A 22,868-nucleotide genomic window follows, 5' to 3' on the forward strand; every position below is an offset into this window, starting at 1 on the left:
TCCCTTCCCCATTACCTTCATTACCTATCTTCTATTGGAGATTTTAGTATAGAAACCACTTACTGAAGGCCTGAGAGGAATTAATGCCTTTTTCTGATGACCCAGGCAAGCTTCATACCAGCCAGCTTTTCTAATTAACATAAGCAGCAAACATGTTTACTGAGCTCTGTGTATGGCTTCTGACAGCATTGTCCTATTCAGTGCAATTCTGCCTGCCACTTTGGTCAGCTTTTACAAGCAAAATGTTCTTCACCCTCAACTGTTGCTTTTCCTGTGCAGTCTAGCACCTTTTCTGAGACTCCTTTCTGTCTGCACAAACAGCTTTTTTTTTCCATTGTCATTACTTTCTGCTACCTTCTTTCCTTACCCCAGTGCAAATAGACAACAAACATCATTTCCCACCATTCTATTGTTGTCTTTGTGACTGGCCGCCAGTCTTGACTGATAAGGAAACATTTTAAAAAAATTTGGTACATTGCTAAGTGATTCTGCAGGTTGCTTAGAGCTGTTTTGAGTACTAGGTACACTTCTTAGTGCTTTAGCTGACCCTCCTACTATCCTTACTGTTTATGCATCTTGAAAAAAGGCATTGCCAGCTTCGCCTTCATCTCTGTGCATGCTCATTCCTTGTATGGGCTTGTATGTAGATTTATCTCTGGGGAAATACTATCATCTCAGTGTGTCAGCTTTAACTACACAGGTTTTGCATGAGTTAATGGGCAAAAGCAAAGCGTGACCTAGAGGAAACTGGCTCTCTCGGGGCTGCAGGACACGCCGAGAAGGGGCACGCTCGGCGTGGTAGAGACCCGCTATGTGGCACACCTCGCGGCAGAGGCGACAGCAGCACTCTCCTCGGTGGAGGCCGCGGTCCACGGAGCAACCCGTCACCACCAGCGGCCACAACTGCATACTCTACAGCTGGCGTGTCGTGTACTGACGTAAGCGGCATTCCCCTTATTTACGCGACAATGACGCCACACATTGGCCGCAACCGCCATTGGCTGCCTCTTGAGATCACCTCGTTCCTGCAGTAGCTTTTCAAGTGATTGGCTGGCCGCGTCGGGCTGCACCACCAGGCGGGAGGAGCCTGGAACTGCTGGGCCAAGGCGGTTGGCGGCAGAAGCTGCCGCTCACCTGCGTTCCTTCTCCGTCCCGCTCCCCGCGGGCGGATATCACGGAGTCTCGCCCACGCCTCTGAACCGTGGCTCAGGCATCGCTGTGTCGGGATGAACCGGGTTTCTCCATGGAGACCAAACGGGTCGAGATCCCCAGCAGCGTCTTGGATGACCTGTGCAGGTAGCTGTAGGTCGGGCGAGTCCCCAGGCCCGCTTCATACCCACCTCATCGCTCCCCCGGGCGACATCACGGCGACCCCTTCCAGCGGTGCCGCGGTGCATCCCTGGCGGGGAATGTCTCCCTCTTTCGCTCCGTCATCGTTCTCTTCCCGCTACCCTCCCCTGCCTGATGCAAGCAGGCGTTGAGGCCATTAAGCCGGCATGGCGTGAGGCCCGCCGCGCTCCGGGCTGCTGGAGGCGCTCTGTGGGTTGGTGGGACTCCAAAGGGGGAAGGGGCAACCCTGGTTTGATGGGGTGATGTCGGTAGTCCTGCAGCGACCGAGAAGCGTAAGGGGCTGTGTCGACACCCCTCACCGCGCAAGGCAGTTCCCCCTTCGAGTAGCTGTCCGGGCGGGAGTGGCGAGTGCTTACGCCGTCTGCGCTTCTATCAGATAAATCGGCGGCGAGGATGAAGTCAAATATGGAAGACAAGACGTTGTGGTTTTGCGATTTTTTTTTTTTCTTACGGTGTTCAGGAGCTCGTCTTGTTTTGCTGAGGAAGGTAAAATTGTCAGCAGTGTTTGGGTGGGTGAAAGAAGTATTAGAAGCATATGGTTGATACAGTGTGTGGAGTGATGAACTGATAACGACGCTTGCTGTTCAGAAGTCTACTTTCATTTAGAATAGGTGGAAGTCCGTTCTGCTTATTTAGCTCTCTTGAAAGAGAATGTTCCATTGAGACAGAAAAGGGAGAACCAAAGGCGGCATATCCTTTGATGTGAAACTGTTCTCGCCCATTTGTTGGTATTTCAGAGTGAAATGATTAACTGTCCTTTTCCTAAAGGTTTACATTTTTATGAAACATGGATTCTAATTTCTCTTGGGGAGGTGCTTTTTTCCCCTTATGATTTCAGCTTCTGATCATCTGTGGTGCAGCCCTTTGAACTAAATTAATCTGTTATCCTCAGAATATGATGCTGAAAAGGGATGTGTTTATTTGGCATGAAATAATCCTTAGTATTTCAAAGAGGCCCAGTTAAAGTATTCATGTATAAGAGGGAAAACTTGTTAGAGATGAAGGCTAGTCCACTTATTCTGTGATGTATTTTGTACAAAACTTTGTAATATGCAAGTAAATATTTAATTCTCAAAGTTTGAAGTATGTTTGTGTTTCCGTCGTGTCTCTTTTGGGCTCCCGACAGAGAGGTGGAACTTGTCTTTTAGATTCCTGCTCACATGTGAACCAGGGTTTGTGATTTCTTTGCAAAATCCAGAGGGGATTGCTTACAAAATTGAGATAACTTACTAGTGTCACTCCTGTGGAGTGGCTGAGTCACCAGCTCTTACATTTTTATAATGTCAATCCCATTGTCTTACTGTGTTCCTCTGAGCTGCTGTGCTCTTCTACCTTTGCAGTGGTGTTTTGTTTTATAATTGTATGACTGTAGTCTTGTGGCTTTACTTAAAAACAAACAAACAAGCAAAAGCCTTGGAATGTTACATCATGTGCTTGTAATTACCATCTGTCTCACTCTTCAGCTTTTCTTTATTCATCTTACTGACTTTCATTAGTGCTAGCAGATTAACCCTTCTTCGAATACATTTCCTTGCCTGGACATTGGCAGAAGATGTGAAAGTAACAAAGAAGAAGATAAACTATAGAATAAGTAGAAGATCAGTGCTTAAGGTGGTTAGCTCTAGATGAAACTTACTAAACTGTCACTTAACATGTTCTTCAATCCACATATGATATTAGTGGAAAATGTGGTAGAAAGAAACAAACAGTATTTCATACTCAGTTACTGAAAAGATTAAAAATATTTTCCAGAAAACCCTGTACCTTGTGCTTATTTTTTTTTATGATTCTGTCAGCAAGTAAAACTTTAGTACTTAGTTTCAGTGTACAGATACTAGAGTATCTTTTTATATTAACTGTAGGAGTGTGATCTGCAAATCTAAATAACTAATAGTGAATTTTTAGGAGAAAGCAAGCATTCACATTAATCCTACATAGCTAAACAATGAAATTTAGCTGAGGGCGAGTAGGTACATACTGGATCTTAGGAAGAAGTTCTTCAGTCCAAGGGTGGTAGGACTCTGGAATAGGCTCCCCAGGGAAGTTGTGGACACCTCCTCCCTGGGGGTGTGCAAGGCTAGCTTGGATTTGGCCTTGAGCAGCCGAGTTGAGGCCTTGAGCAGCTGAATCTTAACTGAGAGGCATCCTTGCCCATGGTGGGGGGTTGGAGTAGATTATCTCTAAGGTCACTTCCAACCTAAGCCATTCTATGATTCTATAATTATAAGTTAAGCTTGCCTAGCAGCTTGAAACATTTTTTAAAGTGTTTCGGAGTTTGATGTTTTATGTTTCTTAATGTTATATTTGAAAACAAAAATATCTAAATTAAAGTTTAGATATCCTCAAAACAAAACTATTGTTTTTATTTGTATCTTGAGAGTGATAGAATATCTGTCAGACTTCTACACAGTACTTTTGAACTATTTTCCTTTTGAACTGTTCTCTTTTGTCCTGAATTGCAACGCCGAGATTCTTTGCAGAAAACTCTTAGTTGTTAGAAGTTTTTGCATGCAGGAAATGCAATCATCAGTACTTCTCATTGTACTTGGCATTTTATTTGCTGGATACATTTCCTTGTGATAGAAAGACCACTGTCGGCTGGTGCCAATTCCATCAATTTAATGTATTGTTGAATTAAAATGTGTTTGGATTTTAAGCTGAGCCTCACAGGGGCTTCTGTCTGGGTAGAAACTCAGGAACATTCCACACAGAGGCTACTCAAAGTCACTTGCAAGTGAATCCTCATATCACTTGGCAGCTATTCCAACTATTTAAACTGAGAAGTCTAAATCTTTCTGATTGGGGCAGCTACAGGTGTTTCAGTCTCTGCAGGTAATTCCCATGGCTCTTGATAGCTCCAAAAGCATACAAAGGTGCCTTAACTAGTCTCTTAATTTTGTCTTAATGGGAAGGTGTGGTAATTCTTTTTGTTTGGCTGGTATTTTTTTAATTCAAATCGTTTTTAAAAAGTGTTAATTACTGCTGGGTAACCTTTATCCTGTCATTTATTTTATTTTATTTTTGCAATTTTGAGCTTAAGTTTTTAGGTACTGTGCAGAATGAGTGGGTTTCTTTTTTCAGTAATCAGTTTTGATATAAAATGACACATACTATTAAATTTGCAGTTAATTGGGCTAAAGCTCCACATTTATTATCTGTGGTGACTTACAACAATGGATGTGCAAACTTCTGCGTGGATTTGGGTTATGTTCTTAGCCTGGATTTTTGGCTTGTGGCTTGTGCACGTGCATATATGCTTGTGAACTTGAAGACAAACTGTGTTAGTCTCCCCTGTGTGTCTGTTGTGTGTGTCCCTGGGATATGTGCTAGACTTCTTACTGTCGAACTAGGAGAGAGCAACAATCATGTCCTTCAGCCTGGACGGAAACCCTGAAGTCGGTTTCCAATGGCCAGGCAGGCAGTCCTTGAACAGAGTGTCTGGGAGAGGCAACTACTTTTGCTATCTCTGAACAATTTATACATGTCAAATTTTATGTAAAGATGTCTTATTTTTTTTCCTGTTCTGGAATGATATTATATGTTTTTGGAATTTAAGTGATGGTGGTACTTTGGAGTGGAATGTAAAAGATTGCTGTCAAATGGTTTGAATTCAATGAGATGGATGACCTCAAATTTCAAATTAAAAAAAAAAAAATCTGTTGTTCTGGACCTTGCAAATAAATAACTAATGCTGCTTCTACTGAAGTGAAATAAGCTATCATACAGTGAGTACTGGTTATCATTCCATGTTTGTGATTTTGTGTATCTGAGATAAACTGTAAATTGAAAAATAAACCAATTGCCCATGTTCTGTTGCAAAGTATTGTACTGAATTTTTACAGTCCACAGAAATGAACAACTTTAGTTTTAAGTGAAAATGTGTCTGGAAAAAAGTACACTGACATCTGTTATCAGACTTTGCAGATGTTTTTTACTGGACATGTAAAATAGTTTAATTCCCATAATATGGGCATTCCTTTAATGTATCCTGTAATATAGGCATGTTCTTGTCCCCTCTATTTTCACTACAGCTAGTTTATTTACTTCATTGTAATTGACTTTTGTGGAAAAAAGTCATGATTCATTTTCTTGGATAAAAAGTTAATTTTACTTTAATGTGAAAACCTCTAATCAGCAGGAACATCTGGTAGTCCGTTCCTTTGTGATAATTGATCAGGAATTTCATTGTTACAATGCATTTTTGTTGTTGGATTTACTGGGATCAATAAATTCGACTAATGTGTTTTTTCTTTCTTTCCTGGCAGCCGGTTTATTTTGCATATTCCAAGTGAAGAGAGAGACAATGCAATCAGAGTGTGCTTTCAAATTGAACTTGCCCATTGGTTTTACTTGGATTTCTACATGCAAAACACACCAGGATTACCTCAGTGTGGGATAAGAGACTTTGCAAAAGCTGATATCCTTTTTGTAACTGGGATTGCTTTCTGCCTCAATTTATAAAGTACAACCTGAATATTGTTAATAAAATTTGATATCTGGAGCAGGAAAATATCTGTTCATGCATTAGTGAGTAAAAGTTAATAACCACTAGATGTGTAATTTTATATGTTTACTGATTTCATAGTTCTGTGGCATCCACTAAAGAGCTGTGGAAGACTGGTGATTTCTGATCTTTGAATACTTTTTCTTGTGGTTGTGCTTCGTCACACTGAGTTTCAGAGATGAGCTGTTGGAGCTCTTAATGCTGTTTCATCTCCATAATTTAATCCCTTTCAAAGTAAATACCCTAACATTTATGTCCCTATCTGAAGGTGGTATGTGTGTTCCATTGAAGTGGGATAATTCTCTCTGGTCAGCAGTCTGAGGCCAGTTCTCTGTGGCTGACTACAGGACAACTCTGCATGGACAAATTCTACACAGGGAGAACTTTGAGAGTCCCGCAAGGGAGGTAGAAGGGCCACACCTGTGAGCTTGTTGCAGTCATGCCTGCAGTAGACATTACACCAGGGAAGCAAAGGCGCAAGTAGATGAAGAGGTGGAGGCAATAGGAAGAAAAGCTGTGAACACAGTTCAGGGTGTTGATGGGGAATGCAGCTATGAATAGGATGCTATTTTGTTGGCCGTGGCTTGTTTGTGGTTTGTTTTTTTTTTCTTCCTCTCTTTTTGGGGAGGTTCTAGGACAGCTCATTGTTGCCAATCCAAGCTGAACTGTCCTATGCCTGTTCCCTCTACCATAGAGCAGGCATGGCAGGAATGAGGTCATGTGTTGGTCTCCTTTCCACCTTTTCTCTTATAACACTTGCTGCTAGGCACTCAGAGGTTCCCAGTGGCACCATTCAGGGCCCCAGCCAATGTTCACAGGGTTTGTAAAGGTCACTATGCAGCTGGAAGGACTCGTGGAATCTGCATCTCCATGGCAAATTCCCCTGCAGAGAGTTGTCCTTGACTTGAAACTGTACTTTTGTCTGTCTTGCTTGCTTCAAAATGAAAACAGTAACAACAAGAAATGTTTTAAGAATAATACGTAATCAAAGTGATGATTATATAATTTTCAATGGGAGACCTTCCTTCAAACAAGTAGCCTTGTGCCATCTCATTTTCTTTTTTGTTACTGGATTATGGATTACTCCCATCTGGAGTACTGTGTACCGTTCTGGAGCCCCCAACACAAGAAGGACATCGAATTGTTAGAGCAAGTCCAGAGGAGGTCCACAAAGATGATCAGAGGGCTGGAGCACCTCTGCTATGAGGACAGGCTACCAGAGCTGGGGCTCTTCAGCCTGGAGAAGAGAAGGCTTCAAGGAGACTTTATAGTGGCCGTCTAGTATCTGAAGGGGACCTACAGGAAGGCTGGGGAGGGGCAAGGTCTTGTAGTGACAGGACGAGGGTTAATGGGTGTAAACTGGAAGAAGGGAGGTTAAAACTAGATTTCAGGAAAGGGTTCTTTACAGTGTGGGTGGTGAAACACTGAACAGGTTGCTCAGAGAGGTTGTGGATGCTACTTCCCTGGAGGTATTCAAGGCCAAGTTGGATGAGGCCTTGAGTGACCTGTTTTAGTGGGAGGTGTCCCTGCCTATGGCAGGAGGTGGAACTGGATAATCTTTGAAGTCACTTACAACCTAAACCATTCTATGATTAGTCATGGTAATTTTTACTTCCAGGAGAATATATCTTGAAAGGATTAAAAGGAGTATGATTATCATTAATGATTACTTTTTTATGTCTACCTGTAATTTGAAACTATGTGTGTATATGTCCCTTGACGTGCTGCTGTACTGTTCAATCACTGCCCTTTCTTACTGCCTCAAGGTGAAGACGTGCACAAAGTTTTAGATGAGTGGAAGGAATACAAAATGGGAGTGCCAACCTATGGTGCAATTATTCTCGATGAAACACTTGAAAATGTAAGTATGGAAATAGTTGTTAAGGAGGATAGGAAAGGATGACATATGATGGCAGACTAATATTTTTTGTTGTTTACATGTTATTTGGAGGTAAAAATAAATGGCTCAGATCCACAAAGACCTAGCAGTACCTGACACTGTTTAGTGTGTACAGAAGTACAGTACAGGAGACAGTAAACACACTTCTCCTTGCTTTTCTGCTCAGTGTTGTCCCATTAAAAATTTCACTGTTCTAGCTAAAATACAGAAAACCTAATGGGTTCCTTCCTCCAAGTTGAGATATCCTTTAGGAGAAGAGTAGGTTGGGGAAGGTAACACATTTAATGAAATCGGTTATAATAGCACGTGTTTGACAGGCACACTCCCTTGTATTTTTCAGGTTCTTCTCGTTCAGGGCTATTTAGCAAAGTCTGGTTGGGGATTTCCAAAAGGGAAAGTAAATAAAGAAGAGGCTCCTCATGACTGTGCTGCTAGAGAGGTAAGTGATATTTGGTGCCCTTAAATTTAAGCTAAAGAATTGACAGTTTGCTGAGAGCAGGTATATATGTGTTAGATAAAAAGACATTTTCCTTGGCTATCTCTTTATTGAAATAGGTAAGTAAATAGTCTGTTCTTGCAAGAGCCTTAGCTGTCAGTTTTAGTGCTTTTCTGAGTTCCAGAGTGGTAATCAAGGATGTGGCCGTATAATTGACGTTTTTAGTTTTTTTGCACTAACTTGCTATGTTAAGTGAATACTATTTTTAAAAATTTTCGGCTGAACTATCAATTTACTCTTAAGGATTTTTTTGATGTTTGGGAAATCTTACATACTTGTGGCTCCTGAAAATACAAATTTCAAGGGCTACCATAATTATAAAAAAGAATGGAAATTTAGCTTATATATACTGGGCTATGTGATGAGGCTGAACAGTTGACTTGGATGTTGTAGAAAATTATGTAAAAATTGTGAAGATCCGTACTTCTCTATTTTTCAGTAATGCGGGAGCACAGATCAATGTATAAGGCAAATAAAATAGTCTCTGATTTTTTTGCTGATGCATAATTAGATATATAGTGAAGTTGCATATAAAAGTTACTTGTAGAATATTACTACTGGCATGAATTAATTGTTCATATAGCATAATACACCTAGAAATTTTGAGAAGGGAAATTAAGGTGAGGGAAGGTAGTAAGATGTATTAGTTTTCTTCACAGTTGGAATGAATCAGTACCTGAATAATTACTCTTAATACAGCTGTCCAAGATGTATGAATGAAAAATTACTTATTTCTCCTTCCCCAGATGGTACTTTCTATGCAACTTGTCTATTTAATATGAACTTGGAAAAGCAAAATGAGGTGTTAGATCTTAACGTTCCACTGTTATGCAGTGGACGTACATGAAATACACTGTCATATTAGTAGTTACTGATCTCAGAGTGTAGAATTTTACGTAGTACCAAATGACTTCTCAAAGTTTGAAAACAGCTGAGATGCAGATACAGTAGACTGTCATTGCAGACCTCAAGGCATGGGGAAAGATGAGCAGAGACTTGATTATGTTAACTTGGTTATTTAATGCATAGCTCTTTCCCACTGCCCAATTAATAACTTGTTCAGTTAAACTTTTACTTGTCAGGTGTTTCTAGGCTTGCTCTGAAGAACTCAGCACAAGAGAGAGTAGGCCATAAAAATAGATAGGCATAGTGGATATTAACTGCTTCAGGAAGGAATGACATGAAGTATGCTGCCTTCCTTTATTCAAATTAGGTTAGTGAAATCATTATGGTGGGCATAGTTATATGGGGGGGGAAATCTATTGTTTTGATTTTGGATTATTTATTAGATTATGCTAGTGATCAACATTGTTGTTAATGATCTTTTTCCATCAAGTTAGATGCTGTGTATAAACTGGTAAATTTTTCAAGGCTTGCATGTGGTCAGAATCAGGATATCTGTAATATCTGTGTCTAACTATTTTACCTGCTTTTACTGGAGTTAGCACAGATCTAAAACTGTATTCTATATCTGTATGAAGTCTAATTGAGGAGATTTTACTGGGTAGTACCTATACACCATTCACTAGTGTTTTGGAAGGTGATGAGGGCAAAACCATACTAAATAGGTGATTACTCTGAAGGGATTTTCTACAGTGAATTCTCTTAATCTGGAAGGGTCATTTAGGAAGGAAAAAATGATCTAGTAGAAATATGGAAGAAAAGCATATGTTCTCTTAACTGAGACTGAGTGTGGTGACTTTTTTTCCCTTCCAAAATCTACTGTTCTTAATGTAATTAGATGGGTAGAAGGCTTACTTTTTATTTTGGTATAAGGGTTGTATGTGTTAATTTAAAAATAACTGGTGATTTTTTTGCGTTGTATTAAAGTCTTCTGTTTTTTTCTTATACTTTGCTTAATTTTCTCTTAAGTTTAAAACACACAATTTAAACTAAATTTGTTGATATGAATAGGTACATTAGTATTTTGCATAACCTATCTTGAGTATTTCTTGCTATTATTATTGAATGTGCAGTTATTTGGTTCTGTTTTATGAACCTGCAGGAGATGGAGATTGAGTTGGAGATTTACTGAACATCCTGTCCCTCTTTTTAATTGTCTTCAAAAGTCCTCAGTTTATTCTTTTACTTTGGATTATTTGCAGTGAGGCATGGTAACCCTGGGGATAATACATAATTCAGCATGAATCTGCTTTCATACGCATGTTGCATTGTCTGGGCATTGTAACGAGTTCAGCTAGGGTAGGGTTAATGGCCTTCGCTGGGAGCTGGACCAGCAAATGGCATATTCTGGAACATTGTGTGTGCTGTATAAGGGGTGGGGGAGGGGCTGGAGTGGTTCATTTCAGGGCTGGCAGTGAGGCTATTGAGTTCTGTGTTAGTTGCTGTTAAATATGACGACTTTAGTTTTGTTGTTATTCCTTCTGTCCATTTGTGTGTTGTACTGTTCTTTTAATCTCTCCTTGTTGTAACCGCCTTCTAAAAATTTTTAATCTCGGGTTCTCCTTTTGATCCTACTGTGGGGAAAGGGAAAGGGGGGGATGATGACAAAGAAGTCGCAGTTGTATGATCGGCCATGTGTGGTTTGGCTGCACAGTCAAAAATATTTTGGATGCTGGCACCGACCTTACATGTTCTCTGAGTTCTTGTATTTCCTATTGAGATTTTGAGGACTGGGAAGTTTATAGAAACCCGGGTATTTACTTAGCACCCTTAGAGGCATGATCTGAATTAAGCTATTAGCTGCGCTTGATATGCATCTTGTTCAAATACACAAGGTTTGTAGTATAAAATGTTGTCAAAGGTATGTATTTCCAAGTAAGGCTTTGAGCAGCCTCATTGAGTTTGAAATGGTTGGACTTTCAGTGCTGGGCCCCATCCTCTTTAACATCTTCATAGATGATCTGGATGAGGGCATGGAGTCAGTCATCAGCAAGTTTGCAGATGACACCAAGCTGGGGGCAGATGTGGCTGGGTTGGAGGGCAGAAGGGCTCTGCAGCGGGACCTTGACCACCTGGACAGATGGGCAGAGTCCAGTGGGATGGCGTTCAATAGCTCGAAGTGCCGGGTACTGCACTTTGGCCACAACAACCCCATGCAGAGATACAGGCTGGGGTCGGAGTGGCTGGAGAGCGGCCAAACAGAGAGGGATCTGGGGTTGCTGATTGATACCCGCCTGAACATGAGCCAACAGTGTGCCCAGGTGGCCAAGAGAGCCAATGGCATCCTGGCCTGCATCGGGAATGGTGTGGTCAGCAGGAGCAGGGAGGTCATTCTGCCCCTGTACTCTGCACTGGTTAGACCACACCTTGAGTCCTGTGTTCAGTTCTGGGCCCCCCAGTTTAGGAGGGACATTGAGATGCTTGAGCGTGTCCAGAGAAGGGCGACGAGGCTGGTGAGAGGCCTCGAGCACAAGCCCTATGAGGAGAGGCTGAGGGAGCTGGGGTTGTTTAGCCTGGAGAAGAGGAGGCTCAGGGGTGACCTTATTGCTGTCTACAACTACCTGAAGGGTGGTTGTGGCCAGGAGGAGGTTGCTCTCTTCTCTCAGGTGGCCAGTGCCAGAATGAGAGGACACAGCCTCAGGCTGTGCCAGGGGAAATTTAGGCTTGAGGTGAGGAGAAAGTTCTTCACTGAGAGAGTCGCTGGATACTGGAATGGACTGCCCGGGGAGGTGGTGGAGTCACGGTCCCTGGAGCTGTTCAAGGCAAGGTTGGACGTGGCACTTGGTGCCATGGTCTGGCCTTGAGCTCTGTGGTAAAGGGTTGGACTTGATGATCTGTGAGGTCTCTTCCAACCCTGATGGTACTGTGATACTGTGACTTAGATGACCTTTGAAAGTACCTTCCAATGCAGACCATTCTGTGAATCTATGATCCTTCCCTGCAAAACCATGAAATACGTAAAATAAAATGTTTTTTTTAAAAAATGTTACTGCCTTTCTAGTAATTTCCATCAAGGCAGAACACTCCTGATTTTTTTTCTTAAGAGTAGCTGACAGTGTAGTTTTTAATTTGTTTTGTCAGTGTGAACATGCAGTTAGAATTTTGTAATACAAGTTTTGGTACCCTGTAGCTTCATTTTGTTATGAATGTAAAAATGCTTATGTGTATTGGAGTCAAAAGATTGAGTAGAAAGATTGTCAAAATACAGAAATTGAGGTATGAGTAAACCTTGCTGGAATTCAAAGATGTTTTTACTCTCCAAATTGTAAAGATTTCCAAACATGCAGTGGCATAAAGGGGCAGCTAGAGACTCCCCATTCATATTCATAAACTGCTACGTAAAGTGTGATAGAGTTGTTTCAATTTTTACTACATGTCTCTGTGTCTTAGGGAAGTATGAACAACATAGGGTTTAAAATTATTTTTCTGTTTTTGATCATATGTCTGTGTGTAAGAACTTGTTTTTCCCAGCAGTGGTCTGCTTTCATGGGAAGGCCTGAAAAATAGTAATTTCTTCCCTTGCGATAATAGGTTCTGAAAGGATATATCTGAATACATACATTGATTTCATCTATATGATTTTCAGGTGTTTGAAGAAACTGGGTTTGACATAAAAGATTATATCTGCAAAGAAGATTACATTGAGCTGCGAATTAACGATCAGTTAGCACGCCTGTACATCATTCCAGGAGTTCCCAAGAACACAAAATTCAATCCCAAAACCAGAAGGGAAATTCGGGTGTGTGCTATCTTCAATCTATAGGAACCTTGTTATGAAGCTTGATTTTTTTTTTTTTTTTTTTTCCCTAAAGCAAGCTTTGTGAACTAATGAAACTGCCAAGCGTATTGAGTGCCTTGAATAATCTGCACTGTAGAGAGTCTTGTCAACTTTTTGCTATTCTACTGCAAATACTGATTTTGACCATCTGGTCTAAAGTCTTCATCATGTAAACAACATTAGGTCATTAGTGTCCTGGTTTGAACTAGAACAGGACCAATTCTCCATTCAGTTATTTTTACTTTTGAGCTAAGTTTCTACTGGACAACTGAATTTTCTGAAGTTAATGGCCTATTTTTGCACATAATGTCTGCTTCAACAAAGTGTTAGTGTTTAGTGTTTGTAGTTACAGAGGATTGATAATGCAGAACAGCATTCTGCAAAGTACACAGTTTTAATAGCTAAATGATGATGTGTGAAGTACAGAAAAAACTTCTCTAATGACAGAAATGGCAACTTAGTAAACTCTTCTTTCTGATAAATTTGAAGTTAGTATTGGTGGTCTGGTTTTGATGGTGTTTTAAATATCAAGACTAGTAGTGATTTTGGAAGTTACTTAAAGCCTCTGCCTTTATATACAGTATTCATTAGGCAGTGGTTGGTTTGTTTGGTTTTTTTGAAATGCTTATTCAGAATTCAGTTGCTGGATAATACCTTTCATATTTTAAGTACCATATATCGCCATGAATGTGTGCTGTGCAATCTGTTACTAAGCAGTTGCAGTCAGAAGAATAGCCCCATTGTTAATTAAGCTTTTGTCAAAAACCCTGTGTAGTCTATTAATGAAGTCTTCCACTGTAATTTTCTAATTAAGGAAAATAATTGTGATTGATACACATTGGTAACATTCTGTAAGGCTACACTAGTGAGTATTTTGACTTTATTTCTTGTTTGGGTTTTTTTCCCTAGAATATTGAGTGGTTTTCTATTGACAAGTTACCATGCCACAGAAATGACATGACCCCAAGGTCCAAGCTGGGTTTGGCACCTAACAAATTTTTTATGGCAATTCCCTTCATCAGGTATGTTTTCAATAAGACAACTGCTCAACCGTGCAACTTCTAATTTCTTCAGATTTGCTTTAGTAAGTATTTCTTGTTGCACTTCTCCTTGCTCACAGGCCATTGAGGGAATGGATTTCCCGAAGGAATGGAGATTCCTCGGATAGTGACAATGGATTTTCATCTACAGGAAGCACACCCTGTAAGCCCAACTTAGAAAAAGCTAGGTAAGAACCCAGGTCAGTTTAACATCTGCATGCCTTTCAATAACACATAGATTGTACAATGCTGCTTGCCCTTTTTCTTTCTTTGAGTAGTCATATTCCAATAGTAAAATGGATTAATAATAAAGAGGGAAAAAATTGCAGATATATTGTTTTGGACTGTAAGTGGTATGAGAAATTAATTATTGTAATGATACACTTTTGTACTTTGGCAAATTCTTACATATGCCAGAACTGAAGCAGTTTCTTCTGTCATCAAGAAATCAAAAAAAATCAAAAAAGAATGAAAGGAAGCTAAAACAAGTACATAACTTTCAGTGCTTGAAGTTCAATGCATTTGGCATTTCCATAGAGGAAAAATACGACTCTCTGAGGTAGGACTATGTGTACTATCAGAAGTAGCTAGATAGATAAGACTTCTGGGAGTCATTAAGAGAACAAGTGTTGCTGGGTTTTTATTCAGCTGAGCTAAAAGCAGTAAAGCAGACTTTAAAACCTTTGGTCCCAAAGGAAATGGAGTCAGGTCAGCACCAGCATTCATGACAACAGCGGAAATGCTCATGTGGACCTAGCCAGCTGTTTGTGCAGAGCACAGGTTTTATACCAGTAGACGAAACAAAGCTGAGTGAATGCAGGACACATTATTACAGTTTCCAGACTACGTTATTTGAACTTGTCTTCTGTTTTTTTAAATCAACTGGAAAGTTATTTTGTATTTCTCCTCTGCAATCAAGAGGCTTGAAGTTGAGCTGAAGTTGAGTTTGTTTTTCCTGTACTAGATCAAAACTTCGCTGTAGTCAGCAAGTGTTTACAGATGGCTTCTCAGGAGAACAGTGGGTGAAGCCAAAACAGCCACAGAAGCCATATAGCCATACTGAGATGTCTGAAGTTTTGAAAATAAAGGTAGGTTGCTTCTTAGGAAAGCATTTACACTTAGAAATTTTTAAATGGATGTCTTTGTTTGTAAAGGTTTCCTTCTGGTGTGAAGACAGTGAATTTTATTACCATAACCTGCAAAAATAGAGACACAGAAAAAAGAAAAATCTTGAGGTTTCTTAGATTTATCCAGTATTTGAGGTAGTGGGTATCAGGTGACAGTTGTGTTGGTTTTGTTATAGATAGCAATTGATGCTCACTGTTGTGTTCTCCTCTGTGTATAACTTTGAAATACTTTTAATGCCAGAGTCAGAGCTTGAGGAGCAATGGCAGAAAGCAGTATCAAGACACTTCCAGCCAGAAGAAGCGAACAAATGGAGTCCACAGTCAACCAGTTAAGCAAAACCATACTTTGGTAAGAAATGTGCAGTGATGAACATGTTCCAGTAATGCTTAGTAAATGTCCAAGGCAGTGGTCTGCTGGAAGGAAGTAGAGTGCATGTCTGTCAGAACTCTATTTGACCAGACTATTTGGTATGCAGTCATAGAAATACTACATTTCTTACCTTTCTTAAGCATACAAAACTTAAAAGTTTACACTTTGGAAGTAAGTCTCATTTTATCAGTTGAAAATTTGTCAGCTCTTTGAGTAGACAGTTTTGCGGCTTTCCACATTCCTATTATGTGATAGCCTGCTATAGAGTAATTATTTGTCAGTGCATATACAAATTTTTTAACTTAGTGTACCACTACAGTAGCTTGTAAACTCCTACATTTTCCTTTCAGACTTAATTTCCTTCCAGGCTTACTGAGATTATTTGCTTTTTTAAATATATTTTTAAAATATTCATTATTATTTCCTACACCCTTGTTTTTCATGGCTTTCCAGTTCTACTTCACTGGCCCTTTGCAGCAGTGAGTCCCAGTTCTCTGTGCGGCTCAGCTGGCTTCTCTAGGCTTTAGTTTTTCTTGTTTACCAGCTGCAAGGTACATTCTTCCCTAACTGGCTTGTGTTTATTGCCTTCTGTTTTCTGTGTAGAAGTTCAGGATGCACGTTTATGTTTCTGTAAAATCCTGCCTTTGGGTCTGAGAGTAGAACAAAAAGTCAAAGGATTGACTGCCCAGAAGTTTGACTGCATAGAAAAGAAAATAAGACAATCTGTAGAATTTGATTGAAATAAGTGGGACTGTTAATATTCCACAGTTACTTTGTAGGTTCTCCACAGACTTTGCTGTGATGTCTAATTTGCATCGTTATGATTGTCAGTCTTCTGATGCTTATGTATTTCATGTCCCAGTCATAATTCTCTAATACAGTTTGAAAGCCAGGGAAGTCTTAATCCACACAAAGTGACCATTCTTTTATCTGCATTTGTATACTTGGAACAGCATACCTAGGGCTAAAATTGGACTTTTCCCTGGAGAGTTTGAAGTTTGTAACTCTAATGTGTGCTAATTTAATTGTCAGCAGCAGCATGTTTGCAAATTCATTCCCCTTGTTTTTTTGGGACAAGCCAGTTGAAGACCAGGCTTATGTATGTGCACTTTCAATTCCACACCTTTCTAGCTTCTCACATTTAGAAAGCACTAATAATAAAAACAAACCCACCCCCAAATTCCAAGCAAACTAACAAAACCAATAAGAACCCTCTTTCATTTAAAAAGTGATTTGTTGACTGTGTTTCTGAAACACTTCTGGATTTGAAGTGTGTTTTAGATAAAGTAACATGATAGAATTCATGTCGAGTCATACATCAGGAGGCCTGTTGAAGCAAACATAACCAGCACACCTTTTAGCTGATGCATAAGCTGTACTCCTAAGAAATAGAATGTTGTTTCTTTATGAAGTGTGTAATGTATTGCCATTATCTTCACCAGAAATGTGAAAAAAGGCTTAATCCAAGAAGACTTCAAGATAACTTTGAAACAGGCAAGTGCAGTCTGATTTTTCTCCATGTCATACACTACAGACTGAAAGCACCTGAATGGTCAGGGATTTTTCCTTGTATACTAGCCTGTCAAGTGTTACAAGGCCATATTTTTCAAAGCAGTTTGAGGTTTGGAATTCTTTCATTTTGTTTACTTTATGTGCTGCTTCATGTTGTAGTTATCAGTACTGTCAGGTGATACCAGGTAGTTGAGTAAAACGTAACCAAAAGGTAAGTGAATCAACATAGTGCTGTTAATTTAATATAGGTTGAAGGCTTTGTGTCCTGCTAGTTGTAAGCTGTGATTGATACTGGACTACTCTGGAGAGTGCACAGAGTTCTTCATTTATTGTTCTGATAACATGGCCATATTTCTTTCCTAATAGCAGACAACACCTATGGTTAAAACTGAGTGTTGAAATTTTCCCTAGATTACTGAGACTTAAGATTTGTTACAGCAACTTGTAAATATGGTTATGAGTTACCTTTTGTTTATGATTCAGACTTAGAGATTTTGTCATAAACACTAATTGAATATAGCTTTGAGGTATGGCTTTGTATTGTTATTGGTACTTTTGTTGGTTACTGTGTTTAAAGTTTACTCCATGCTTTTTTCCCTTCAAGCAGATGCAGCCTATGAGATGTGTTGCTCCAGTGAAGACACACTGCCAGAACACATAGAGGGACACTCTGTGGGATGCAGTGGCCTTTACAAATTTGCTTGCTCATCAAGAGCTTTCTTGAGTTTCAAGTTTGACCATGATGCCATAATGAAAAGTTTTGACTTCTGACAGCAAACTTAGTAGGAACAAAAATCAAACTTACTGTTGCAGCTGAGGGGGTTTTTTATTCAGCCTTACTCTTGCTCAGGAGTTTTTTATTTGTTTGTTTTCAGAAGAAGTGCAGGGACTGACCAGATGTTGTGGAAGGGCTTTGTCTCTGCAGTATGGGAGTGACATAGTCAAGTATTGCACTTTAAATGCAGTGTAGCCTTTGTCCACAATAGTACCTTTCTAGCGTTCAGTTCCTATCCATACATTAGAGGGCATTTAATTTTTTTTTTTACTTGCTGTGTGTTCTGTAGAATGACCTTGACATTTAAAAAAAAAAAAAGTTGCCAGCTTACTAAGTGTTTTAACTTCTCTGATGTAAATTATTGGACTTGATGAGTAGTGTAATATTATGGTAGCGGCACTGAAACTGATATTCAGAGGGCTCCTCTGTCCTAATGATTTTGAAACCAAGTTGCACATTTCAAACCTAGTTTCAGCCTGTCATTCCTTCTGTCATGACTGCCTGTTTAAAACACTTCCCCTCCTTCACACTGATAGCTTGTTGGCTGGTGATCAGCAGTACTTGGAGTCAAATCTATACAGCATGTTGACTTCTTGCACCTACTCTTTCTCATATCAGAAAGGATAGAAAAATGGAGTAGAATTTAGTAATTTGAAGTATAAAGCTTCCCCTCTTGGGTGCTGTCCCCAGTTGAGTAAGAAAAAGCTGTAAAACATTGTGTTATCCCTGTTGCAGCTGCTTTCAGAAAACAAAAGTTTAAGGCTCATCTGTGGGAGGTTAATCATGTAGATTTTATACTGAATGTAAATAAACATCTAGATCTCAGTGAGGAGGAAGGTAGATGCATGGATAATAGAATCATTGTGTGACACTAAGTGGCTTAATCTGGTTTATAATGACTATTCTAAGGGTGTGCAGTATTGTGTTCTGTGCTGTTGTCTTCAGATCTTGTGTAGCATATGCTCTGTATATGTCCAGTAATATTGAATCGCACTTGCAGTTAGCATTTAAATGACATAGCCTCAGTTGTTGTCAGCTGTAATGCTTTCTTAATAAAAATATTTTTAAATTGCCGTGGGGGGGAACATAAAAACATAGAGTTGAGGTGATGAACTGTTGTCTTTATATTCAGCTTAAGGGATTTTGGACATGTGCTTTGCACTGAAATAACTTTGCAGCAGCTTGTGGTAGCAAGCATGTTGTTTCAGATTTCAAAATGGACATTAAAATAAAGGTGAGTAATTGGGTAATCTGATAGGCTGAACGAACTATGCCTTTGTCTCATTGCAGTGTATGCTTATGCACTGAGTCTTTATGCAACTTAGATGTCATCCAAAAGCAAAATCCTGGTCTTCCTTCAAGCACCCTACTTCATTTACCTTTTGTAATCTGTTAATCTTGTCCTATTTCTTAGAAATAGTTTTAAAGCTATCTGATTTATTTACTTGCCTGACATCTGGCAAAGTGGGACTCTAATGCTGTAGCAGTCTTGGTGATAGGGATGCTGGACTTCTGTATCAGTCAACAGGACAAACAAAGGGCATCACTTCCTCTTTCTGGAGGACAAGAGCCCAGAGTGGCCTTGTTTCTCAAGACCAAATAGTGAAATAGTGTGATCTAATGGGTTCTTGTGGGTTTTTTTTTGTTTTGTGTTTGTTTGTTTGTTAATTCTTAAACCTAGCCAACCAATAAACTGTACTCAGATGCTGTTCAAAATAGTAAATAGTGAAGAACAGTAATTTCAAAGGTGAGATAATGATAGAGGGTGTTGCTTCATGCAGCTTCAGGTGAAAACTAATCTTTAGTTACTTCTTTAGTGCTAGTAGTTGATTTTCCAGCAAAAATGCCTTTACTCAATGATGAGGCATTGTTTTATGTACATATTCCATGGTTGCTACAGCCTGTGGAATTACCTAATCATGCCTTGTGAGTTATCAAGCTGTGGAAGTCTTTAATAAGTTAAGTTGATTTTTTTGACAAATTACTATTCTATTTCAATTAGTGCTCTGTTAAATAAGGGGTATGCTGATGAAACAGAACTTGGAGCTTCTGTTAAGTGGGAAGTTGTGCCCCAGACAGAGGAAGTCCTTTTAACAAAGCATATGTGTCTTTTGAATAGGTGATCCTAGCTGTGCTCTGTATTGACTGAATCAGGCTTTTAGTGAAAGGTTAGTTCAATGTAAGAGGTAATTGGTTGCTTCATTAAGCAGCTCGAAGTGAATCTTACACATATGTCATGATTTTAGTAAATCTAGCCTTAACACGAGTTGCAAATGTGATAAATATGCAATAACTAACACTTCTTTGTATAAGGGTACTGTTTGTTGCAGTAGCATTTATTTTTGTTTTCTCAGTGAGATCTCTAAAACCATGTTAAGTGTAGTGGCATATGATCTACCTTATGGGTTCCATCATGCCCTGCACTGTGAACATTTTTTTATGGTTTACTATTGTTTATATGTCTTAGCCATTCTTTTATAATTAAGTGTATTTCTGAGTTCAAAACTACAGTTGACACTATCTTCGGTAGTCGAGTGAAGAAATAACAAAGAGATGTAGAATTTGAGCCTTTATTTTATGGGAGCTAGACAACAAACTCAAGAGCTGATGCTGAGGTACTTGAAAAACAAACAGTACTCAATTGGGGAATGCTTGCCTATAAAGGTCGTTCTTCAATTTCAAGAACACTGAAGTCATGGAATAAACTTTTAATAAAAAAACAAACCACAAACTATGAATGTGTGCATGCTGGGAATCTGATATGTGAGATTTTTAGTACTGTATTCGCAGAATGTTCTAAACTTTCAACTCAGTCTGGGAAGAGAGCTGACTAACTGAATGATGTGTGTTCTATGCTGAAATGCTATTAACTTCATCTCCTTGATGTACACATGCACTTTTGAAAGTAGCATGTCTTACTTAGGTTGTAGTCTAGAAGCAGTGGTAATGGGAAAAAGAGGGAAAATAGCTTTATTTATTGCATAATCAAAAGTATTTTTTTACACAAATTCTTCAGACCACACTTGCATAAATAATTTCTAATAAATGTACAGGCTGTTTCCAGGCTTCTGCGCTGTGCTCCAACTTATAATTGAATTTGGTCGTTGAAGGAAAATACTAACCATACTTTACCCACATATCGCTATTAGAACAGTTCATTTTAAAAACAAGACAGGTTTCAGGTCTGCTTGTTTGTAACAGGCTTGCTCTCAGAGTGTCAGATAAATTATTTTTTCCATGTTTTGCTTACTGTAGTACAGTTGCTTTAGTTGATTTGCAGTTAATAGCTGCACTCGTCATTCTGGTACAAAAAGCAAGACTAAGAATCCAAACCCTTAACAGTCTGTGGTACAAAGCAGTAGTGCTGCTCCATAGGTGACTGACAGCCCATTTGTTGGGCTTTGTTTTATTTTTCAGAGGTAAAATTAGACCTTAATATTTTGCAATAGGACATTAACTATGCTCTATAAATGTGTTAGCTCAACTCATTAAGAAGTGTTAAAGAAAGAGGCTATTATAATTTAAAATCAGTTTACTTGCAGAAAATAAGTTTTGCACTGCTAAATAATCTGCTGCTTATATGTTAATTTTTTTATCACCATTTTTCAGCTTTTCAGGCAACAAAAATATTTATTACAGTAAATTTCTACAAACTAATGGAAGGTGCTCTTACAGTAAGTTAGGTGTATAATCCCACTTTGCACAGTGGAATGCATTTAGTGTAGTTTAAGAATGAAAGTAGGCTAAATGCTAGTATTTGCACTGTTCTTAATCCTGTACATAAGAACTGGTAGATGCAGTAGGATTTGTGCTATGTGTGCATTTCTTTGTTTCAAATAGATTGTGAACTGCCAAGGAAAACAAATTACATTGGCAATAGTCAAGGTCATGGAAGAGGATGTATTCTGGATTAGTAGTAGTACATTGAAATGTTTTAACGTTTCTTAGTTGAAAATGTTATATTAAGCTCACCTTAACTTACTGTGTAGTAGATTTGTCTTCACAGAAACCCTTACCTTTAAATAATTCTTAGCTCTGAAGTACTTCTGGAAAGTAGAAGTGTCTTCAATTCCCCCTTCAATCCTTGCAGGTTAAAAAGAAGTTTTTAACTTATCAAAATCAAAATAAGTTTTTAACTTATCAAAATCAAAACTTAACAGGATACAGACTCTTTAAGCTGTAATAAGCCCACTATGATGTTAACTGAAAATGCTATTTTGCCATTGTTAATCATTTCTGCTAGAAGAACTAGTTTCCAGCTTCCTTTATGAAGTACAGTTCCAGGCATTTAAGAAAATAGTATTACAGTTTATGCAGCATTAATTATTTTAAAACAAGGCCTTTACATGGTTTTCAGAATATAGATCCTGCAAAATTGGTTCTCTGCAACACACTGTTGAACACTGAGGAAAAACTGAGCAAATTTTTAAAGTCATGTTTGAGCAAAGTTACTAAGCTAGAGACCTGAACCATTTATATTTTACAGATTGAGTAAGCTTTTTTTTTTTTTTTTTGGCCTTTTTTAAAGGCAGAAAAGAAATAAGGTAAACTAAAGGATTAAGAGCTTTCAGCAAATACTTCAGAAGCCTATACTTAACAAAATTACTTAAGGCTCCTGTTTTATGTTTGCAGGGCACTGCAGTATATGGAAGCTGTACTTCAGCCCTTAAGAGCAGTTTAGCTGGGTTTGCAAGCCACTTCAAAAAGCAAAATAGACTCCACAAAAGAAAGTGGTGTTTTATTCATTATTTTTTGGCATTATGGTAGATTGCTGTACATGTTGCGGGACCCAGGCTGACTCAGGTATTGCTGCCCAAAGAGAAAACTTCTGTGTAGTGTTGCATGCCTGGCAGAAACTAAGGAGTCAGTGTTGATTATATGGCTCATACATGAAGAGTGTTGTCTTCTCCTGTTTAAAGTTCAGGAACCTGATGTGTTTTCCACACTGCTATGTAAGTCACATATCAATGATAATTAAATGGAAAGTACGTACAGGTAATAGGGTTAAAGCCATGTAGAGTTACAGATTTATTGAATTTCCATGATGTTATCTTGAAAGTATGCATTACTCAACTCTTCAGTTTTAGTAAATAAAATTGATTTACTACCTGCA

At 38.9% G+C, this 22,868-nt stretch overlaps 1 protein-coding gene across 3 annotated transcripts; it reads left to right on the forward strand.

The window, feature by feature from the left end:
* The first annotated feature begins 1,060 nt into the window (after positions 1–1,060).
* Positions 1,061–22,868, forward strand: DCP2 (decapping mRNA 2). Of its 3 annotated transcripts, none has more exons than XM_064140144.1 (11): positions 1,064–1,296; positions 5,616–5,767; positions 7,588–7,715; positions 8,095–8,193; positions 12,740–12,892; positions 13,841–13,953; positions 14,052–14,159; positions 14,936–15,059; positions 15,340–15,447; positions 16,911–16,962; positions 17,585–22,868. In XM_064140144.1, exons 1-11 carry the CDS (start codon positions 1,244–1,246, stop codon positions 17,749–17,751), a joined length of 1,257 nt encoding a protein of 418 aa, XP_063996214.1. In that variant the 5' UTR covers positions 1,064–1,243; the 3' UTR covers positions 17,752–22,868. The 3 variants fall into 3 exon arrangements, with proteins under 3 accessions (XP_063996216.1, XP_063996214.1, XP_063996215.1); XM_064140145.1 differs by having other exon boundaries at positions 1,065–1,296; positions 17,588–22,868; XM_064140146.1 differs by lacking the exon at positions 12,740–12,892 and having other exon boundaries at positions 1,061–1,296.

The sequence above is a fragment of the Pogoniulus pusillus genome, chromosome Z (genome assembly GCF_015220805.1).
Source record: "Pogoniulus pusillus isolate bPogPus1 chromosome Z, bPogPus1.pri, whole genome shotgun sequence".
NCBI lineage: Eukaryota > Metazoa > Chordata > Aves > Piciformes > Lybiidae > Pogoniulus > Pogoniulus pusillus.

What these genes read in the sequence shown, in the direction of transcription:
- DCP2 (XM_064140144.1), top strand. Translation starts at nt 1,244, where the DNA reads ATGGAGACCAAACGGGTCGAGATCCCCAGCAGCGTCTTGGATGACCTG. An exon ending in ATGGCAATTCCCTTCATCAG is followed by an intron (nt 13,954 to 14,051) that starts GTATGTTTTCAA and finishes CCTTGCTCACAG; the next exon opens with GCCATTGAGGGAATGGATTT. An exon ending in CTGAAGTTTTGAAAATAAAG is followed by an intron (nt 15,060 to 15,339) that starts GTAGGTTGCTTC and finishes TTTTAATGCCAG; the next exon opens with AGTCAGAGCTTGAGGAGCAA.